Source organism: Eutrigla gurnardus (assembly GCF_963514095.1).
Source record: "Eutrigla gurnardus genome assembly, chromosome: 4".
NCBI lineage: Eukaryota > Metazoa > Chordata > Actinopteri > Perciformes > Triglidae > Eutrigla > Eutrigla gurnardus.
The window spans coordinates 11517392-11525911 of record NC_139918.1 but is presented as its reverse complement, the minus strand read 5'-3'; the positions used below and the strand labels follow the sequence as shown (position 1 = coordinate 11525911).

The following is an 8520-nucleotide window of genomic DNA, read 5'->3' as shown; positions in this document are numbered from 1 at the left end:
CGACACTTTTGGGATCTATTAAAAAATCCTTTTATTCTCATGTTAAAGGAAGCAACTGATAATCTGGCTTTTCCTCCCACTATGAAAAAAGGTATAATTACTTTAATCCCCAAACCTGGTAAAGACTCCAAAATATTGGATAATCTTAGACCTATCAAATTATTGAATACTGATTATAAAATTGTAACCCTTGCTTATGCCAATAGATTAAAGAGTAAACTAGATACAATTATAAGCGACTCCCAATCTGGATTTATGAAAGATAGATCCATTCACAACAACATCCGTTTGGTGATTGATCTCCTAGATTATAAACATTTAATAGATGATGATGGCTTTATTTTATTTCTTGATTTTTATAAAGCCTTTGACTCTATCGAACATCCCTTTATTTTTCAGTGTTTAAACTTTTAGGCTTTGGGAGCAAATTTCGAGCCACCATAGAGTCTCTTTATGATAATGCAAATAGCTCCATTTCATTACCAGGAGGCACATCACCAAGATTTGCTATCAAACGTGGGGTCAAACAAGGCTGCCCTATCTCTCCATCTCTCTTTATAATTGCCACAGAAATGCTTTCTATTTTTATTAAAAATTCAGACATTGCTCCTTTAAACGTTATGGGGCTACCTGCTGTCATTAGCCAGCTTGCAGACGACACTACCATCTTTATGAAACACCTAACTGAGACCCCCAAGATAATACAAGCAACTAATACATTTTCCAATGCCTCTGGGCTTAAACTTAATTTGAAAAAATGTGAGTTGATGCCAATTCATCAAAGTGATTTAACAGAAGCATACAACATTCCTCTAAGATCAGTTGTCAAATATTTAGGAATACACATATCTAAAAACCCAACTGAAAGAGAAAATATGAATGTGTGGAGAATGATAACTGAATGTCAAACTAAACTTAACTCCTGGTTATTGAGAGACATCAGTTTACTGGGGCGAGTCTTTCTTACTAAGATGGAAAGCATATCGAGATGTATTTATCCAGTGTATTCTCTGGCCATTCCCAACAGAGCCATCAAGAAGGTCAACCAAATTAATTTTGATTATATTTGGAGGAAAAAGATGCACTATATTAAGAGAACAGAGATGACCAAAGAATACAAAGAAGGGGGTCTACAGGCTATTGATTTTGATTTCATCAATGGAACACTGAAAATGAATTGGTTAAAATGTCTCCTTAACAATAAGAGCTTTTGGTATCATATCCCCAGAGAAATCTTCAAGAAACTTGGAGGCATTGATTTTCTGTTAAAATGTGATTTCAATATTCAGAAACTTCCAGTCAAATTATCCCTGTTTCATCAGCAAGTCCTTTTATATTGAAAACTTTTGTACAATCATAATTTTACCCCGCACAACACGCCGATATGGAACAATAGATACATTACAGTTGAAAACAAGTCGCTGTATAAAAAGAACTGGATGGATAAAGGTATTTGGTCCTTACTTCATTTGACTGACGATGAAGGGTGTGTGATGACATATCAACATTTTTGTCTTAAATATGATCTAGCAGTGGATCGTAATTCCTTTGCTTCCATAATGAGAGCTATCCCTTTTCCTACTTTAAATTTAATTCAAGGGATTGTTTCGAACTCGACTCACATTTCTCCTAATCTTCCGCATCTCCTAGTTTGAAACTGTGATTTCGAGAGTATTAAACTTCCTAATAAAACAATTAGAAAGTTACTCGATGGCATCATACACCCTTTATTGTTTTTTCAAAACTCCATTAAACAAATCTTCCCCAAACATGTTATATATTCTTTACGCTCTAAATACTTAAAATTTCCCATAAATCCGAAAGCAAAAGAAATCCACTTCAAAATTTTAAATGGTGTATACCCATCTGGTGAACTTTTACGACAGAGATTTGGTTTTGAAACGAACGAATGTGAATTTTGTGACGATATTGAAACCTCTGATCATTTATTTTTTCAATGTATGTTTTCTGAAGCACTGGACTGATATTCATGACTGGCTGCACACAAAGATCCGACTTGAGCCCTTTTCTCAAAAAGACATTATTTATGGAGTTGTTATGGATGATAATGAATGGGACATTCTGGTAAACAATATTCTCATCCTCTGAATATTTTACATACACAAATGTAAATATATGAAAGTGAAACCTAGGTTCTGTGCGTTTCATAACGAGTTTCTCTCTTTCACCAAATCCCTTAACATAATGAAAAGTAAATATGCAATGAAACTTTTCAATTTATTCGAAAAATACACTGCGAGAAAAGCCCTAGCTAACTTTTTATTTATTCTTAATTTTGTTGTTGTTGTATTTTATTAGATTTTATTTATTTCTTGTGTATTTTATGTTTTCATGTAGAGTCTCTATTCTGCATCCCTCTATGCACCTGCTCCTTTTGAATGCAAAAAAAAATGTAAGCAATGTTGTTTGCACATGATTTTGTCAATAAAAAAAAAAAAAAACAAGGACCAGGAAGTACAAGACAAGAGGACTACAAAATAAAACAGGAAACCACCGCAAAAACAAAAACCCACAGTCATGACATGGACAAGACAAGAAAAACAAGTGACAAGACAAGACAGAATGACTACAAAAACCCCACAAACCAAAACGACAAAACCCACAGTCATGACAAGTAAAAGGTTTTAAGGGCATACATTCATTACCATATACATTCATTCAATGGCAACAATTTCTATAACTATTATATACAAAAGAGTTCCATGTGTTGTACATCATTTGAAAGCTTAGAAACTACACTTTTAGAATCAGTGAATAACTCAAAATGCTTCTGGGGAGACTTGTTCCTGGTGTGGCGTGTGCCGTGGCCGGTCACAATTCCTTCAGGTCGTTGTCCAGGTGCAAGTGGTGAGTGGAGTTTAGGTTTGCAGTCGCTGATCAATGTGAGCCTCTTTGAGACAAAAGCAGAGTCGTCTACTGACAACAACTCACCTTCTGTTCAACTAGGCACCTCCAGCCAGTGGCGTCGCCAGCCGGAATCCTGTACGCACTGTGCTTACTTTTTTTGAAGGTGGGCTAGATATTTAAATTTCAGCGGGTGACACCAAACAACGTCTGCCCAAGCAAGTCAGAGCTTTTCTTTCTCTCACACAGTGACCTGGAGAGACGCAGCCGCATTTGAGAGGACGATCGCGCGTGTGTGCGCAATTGCGCATAGCTTGTGTTGGCCCCTCTCCACTACACAATACAGCTCGGCTCTAGTCTCGTCACCTCTCTGCTGCTGAGCACTGTGGGCCGAGCCGATGCATGTCTCTCTCCCCAGGCCGGGAGAGTTATCATACCGTACTGTGCGTGTGTGTCCAAGCGTGTGTGCGTGCGTGGAGTGCTCACAAGCATGCGCTTGTGTTTAGGGCGGGGATGGAGGGCACAAAAAAAATATTTGCACCGGGGCCTATCACCATGATATACGTTGTATTTTGCCGTTTCTGTGCGTACATTGAAATTGAATCCTGGCGGCGCCACTGCCTCCAGCCAATCAGGAGGGATCAATTTCTCAGTTTGCATTCATTTTGATTTTATTTATTTTGATCATGTAAATGTGAAAATAAATACTACTAATAATAAATAATAGCAAATAGTACGATATGAAGGAACAATAAGTAAGCCGTGAATAAACAAAATTAAACAATAGATAAACAGAAATAATGAAAGCAAGTCAGAGAAAAAAAAATTCAATTTACATGAATGAAAAGGAGTAGGAAGAAGTATAAACTTATCTAATCCTACCCCTTTAAGATCGAAACTGTGCTTAAATCATACATATACATACACAGTTACTTTCATCATCGTCATTATTATTAGTACCCGTTATAGTTATCTATAGCCAACATCTTTTACTGATATGAATTATTTATTTTACACGTAGATGCTGTTTGAGGATCATTTTATATATATATATATATATATATATATATATATACATATATATATATATATACACACACACATACATATACATATATAAATATACATACATACATACATACATATACAGTGCTATGCATACGTTTAGGCACCCCATGCCTAAATTATGCTAAAGAGGAATAAAAAAATCATCTTTTCTGAATTGGTCTTAATGCCTTAATTAAACAAATTAGGAAAAATCCTTTTAGGACACCAATTTTCTTTGTGAATGAATAATGTATCGTAAAGAAATAAATGTTCTTCATTAAAATACAGGGTGCACTATGTTAACCTCCCATAGAGGCAGGCAGATTTTTCTTTTTAAAGGCCAGTTATTACATGGATCCAGGATACTATGCATTCTGATAAAGTCACCTGGGCCTTTGGAATTAAAATAAAATCCAAATCCTCACATACCGCAATCTTCCCACTTATTATTCAGATGGGTCAACCGGTGACTCTAGTCAAATTCTTTTTAGAAAATAGTGTATTTTTCAAAAAGGCAGTCAAAACTGGCATCTATGGTTCATTTTGAATTGTGACTCATTACATCCAAATTAAACGACAACCCCTTCATGAAAAAAAACAAGAAACAAGAAAAAAAAATTGAACAAAAATATTAAGCTTTCAGAATTTTATTGCAGTTTCAATTTCAAAATACCAATATTGTAGTTAACAGTACCAATGCAACTTTTTTATCATGAACATGATCAACTAATGAATGCAGTTGTAAATTTCTTTCCAAATTGTCAAAGTGGTGAGAACAACGATGAAGGAAGATCTGGTGCTCCATCTCTTAGGAACCGCAGTGGAAGAGAAACAACCAGCAACATGTGCATCAACACACATCTTCAGTCAAATACTACAGAACAACTCTGTAATGTTTGTTTGACAGCTGATCTCAGAGCAGTGAAGAACCAACAATCCGCAGCAAACATGGAGACACAATGGGTTGAAGAGTTAAAAGATTCAACTGTTAACTGACTTCTGTCTATTTGAGTTTACAGAGCACAACAGATTCCCCGTAACAGAAATCTAAAGAAAATCCAGCATGGAGAGGCTCAGTGAACCTGGTCTGGACTCTGTGGAGGAGAGTCATGGTCTTAGAGACGCTGTAGAAGGACAGTATACCTGCTCCGTGATCCAGGTACACTCCTACTTTGGAGGACGGAGGACCTGAGACGGGAGTTAAGATTTTGTTGTGAATGAGTTCATATCTCTTATTGTCACTTGCTAATGCCCAAGATTTATCACTGTATCCAAACCCAACTTCTTTCAGGTTACCTTTTCTGATGTTACTCTTGTATGCGACTGCTATAGAAATTAACCCCCCAGTGTTCTCCACCTCCCAGTAACAGCGTCCAGTCAGACTTTCTCTACTCAGGACCTGATTCCAATCTTGGAATCTGTCTCTGTGATTACGAACGGTCTGTCCTGGTACCGTCATTGTTACTTTCCTGTTCCCCTCAGATAATATCAAGTCTCTGTGTGCAGTGTTTGGATCCAGTGTGAGTGCACATGAATATTTTAAGAATTCAGCTCTGGTCCTGGGCTCTGGTTGCGGCAGTGAAACAACCACATCAGTCCCTTTAGCTAAGACCTTCATCCATTTCTCTGTCAGAACATCATGCAGGTCATCTCTGACCGCTGACACAGCCGCTGTCACGTCCTCAAAGTTGCACAGAGGACGGGTGTTGATGCTGGATGAGTGTGTGGACTCACTGAGTGGTGACAGCGACGGGTAGTCGTGTAGAAACTGGTTGTGATCCTCTGTGTGTGAGAGCTTCTCCAGCTCAGCGTCTTTCCTCTTAAGCTCACTGATCTCCTGCTCCAGCTTCTCCTGAAGCTCTGTGACTCGACTCACTTCAGTTTCCTGCCGGGATCTGACCTGCTGCTTCACGTCAGAGCGTCTTTTCTCCATGAGACGGATCAGCTCTGTGAACATCACCTCACTGTCCTCCACTGCTTTATCAGCAGAGTGGTTGATAGCCTCCACCTCCTGTTGGAGCAGCTTCACATCTTTGTCTCTGTCCTGGATTCTCTGCTGGATGTTTAGTCGACTCACATCCAACTCTCTCTGCCTCTCAGTCCTTTCTGCTGCAGCTGAGACTGTGTCGTGGCCTTTGTGTTCCTCCACAGCGCAGAGATAACAGATAGACTGCTGATCAGTACGGCAGAACATCTTCATCACCTCATCATGACGAGAGCACACGTTCTCCTGGAGCTTGTTGGAGGGCTCCACCAGCTGATGTTTCTTGAATGCTGGTGATTCATAATGAGGCTGGAGGTGTTTCTCACAGTAAGAGGCCAGACACACCAGACAGGACTTGAGCGCTTTCAGTTTCCTCCCAGTGCAGAAATCACAGGCCACATCTTCAGGTCCAGCATAGCAGAGACCAGCAGGAGCAGCTTGGAGTCCAGTCTTCTTCAGCTCCTCCACCAAAACTGCCAACATGGTGTTTTTCAGCAGGACAGGCCTCGGTGTAAAGGTCTGCCTACACTGAGGGCAGCTGTGGATCTCCTTCTTATCCCAGTAGGTTTCAATACACTTCATGCAGTAGCTGTGTCCACAGGGAATAGTCACCGGGTCCTTCAGTACATCCAAACAGATGCAACAAGAGAAGGTTTCCTGGTCCAGGTTGAGTCGTTTCTGTTCCATTTCTCCTCTCAGTGAACAAACCGTTTCTCTGAACAAAGTCAGCAGCAGCTCTGACCAACAGGCAGAGACAAGCTGTGTTTCATTGGACGATATGGAGGGAGGGGTTTCCAAGGTTTCTGGTATTCAGAAATTGATTGGACTGCAGCAGAGCGGGGGCGGGCCCTGTGAGATCATTGGTCGGTTGGTCAAATGGCGCGTCCCCATTGGCTCGTTCAAAGAGACAAAGAGCTCCAAATCCACATGAACATAAGTGCCTATTGTGGTGTAATTAAGTTTATGGGGAAAATGTCACACTACTATGAGAGAATAACAGAGACAGTTAACACAACAAGGTACAGTGTTGTTGTTGAGAGCAGAAGAGCATTTGTCAGTCAGTATAATAGATAAAACAAGAATTCAAGAAGTCAAAGAAATTGGGAGATTTGAGTCATCAGATTACAAATTCAGGACTATTTCACTCACAGCCATGAGGCTGTTTGGAGTTCTCATCTCTATCTCCTCACCTTTCATAAAGACTCCTGCTATGTATTGAAATGGCTGAATAGATTTCTTAATTAGCTGTTCTGCTTTTGATTCTCACTGATTAGAGGTTTTATTTCAGTGTGCAACATAATATCAGAATCAGAATCAGAATCAACTTTATTGGCCAGGTTTGCATAACAAACAAGGAATTTGACTCCGGTTAACCTTTGCTCTTGAGTACAACACACACACAAAAAAAACAGTAAAAATAGAAATAGAAAAAATAGAAAAAATAGAAATAGAATAAAGGCAGTAAGCTATGTATAAGAATAAATGAATAAATACAGTATATACATTTACAGATAAATAGATGCTATGGGTGGGATGATACAATTGTCCGGAGGGGGAGTGCCGCCTTGTTGTCCCTGTCAAGGTTGCCATGGTCGTGGACACCCCAACAGGCACAGACAAGACGCAGAATGCAATATGCAATTGAAAAGAGGGTGGGAATAGTGCAGTGTCAGTTTAGACCAAGTTTTAAGATTAAATATAAATATAGTGCAAGGCAGTTCAGTGCAACGATGATGTATTAATAACAATATTGTAACTGTAAGATTGAAGTGAACATGACATGAGGTAGATGAGCAGAACAAAGTTGATTCACTTTGTTCAGTGTAAGGGTGGTGCTATTTCTGAGTGTTCAACAGAGTGACAGCTTGGGGGAAGAAGCTGTCTTTGTGTCGGCTGGTTTTGGCAACAGTCATATTTAATCGAAGTGTTTTGGTTGGTTTTGGACTTTTTCTCATGCTTCCATCTCCTGAAGTTCAGGAGGAGAAGGACATGCGAATAATTGGACATCTCGAGGCAAACAGATGTAAAGTAGTAACTTTGCAGATGACCACACCCACCAAAAAGCGGCAGACGAAAAGAAAGGGCGCCCCAACTTATTTTACAGAGGCAATGAAGTCTGCAGGAATACTTTTCAGTTTCATCCAAGTTATCTACTTTGCATTGTGTTCATTCAAAGTCACAGGGATTACAAACTGTTATCTCGTTTTTTGTTTGTTTCATGTTTATACCTTAGCTAGCTCAGTAGTCTACTGTCGTTTTAAAATGATATGCACATCAAAACTAAGCTGTAATTTGAGGTTTTTGGCTAGTAAAGCGAGCATCTGCTATTAATTTGAATAATGCTTGAATTGCTTGAATTGAGTGATGCTAATGATTTAGCACCTACCTACTGGAGGATAGTATGAATCAAAGGGGCCTGTTAGCATTGCTTGAATTGACTGTGATGCTAATAGTTTAGTAACGAGCCTACTTGAGGACAATAGGCTAGTTGCTAAATCATTGGCATCACAAACTTCCCCCCATATGGAAACGTTTTTTTGTGCGTAAACGCAGAAGTCTTGTGCGTTTCGGCCGGCCGTCTATATGGATCCGGCATTTTCGCTGCATGAAAAAGCACTTTTTTG

At 39.2% G+C, this 8520-nt stretch overlaps 1 protein-coding gene across 1 annotated transcript; it reads right to left on the bottom strand.

Annotated features, from left to right (window-relative positions):
- Positions 1 to 4204: 4204 nt before the first annotated feature.
- LOC311012975 (tripartite motif-containing protein 16-like) lies at positions 4205 to 6583 on the bottom strand (the record flags this gene model as incomplete). Its single annotated transcript, XM_084008826.1, has 1 exon — positions 4205 to 6583. One exon carries the CDS (start codon positions 6581 to 6583, stop codon positions 4916 to 4918), a length of 1668 nt encoding a protein of 555 aa, XP_083864952.1. The 3' UTR covers positions 4205 to 4915.
- Between the last annotated feature and the right edge of the window lie 1937 nt (positions 6584 to 8520).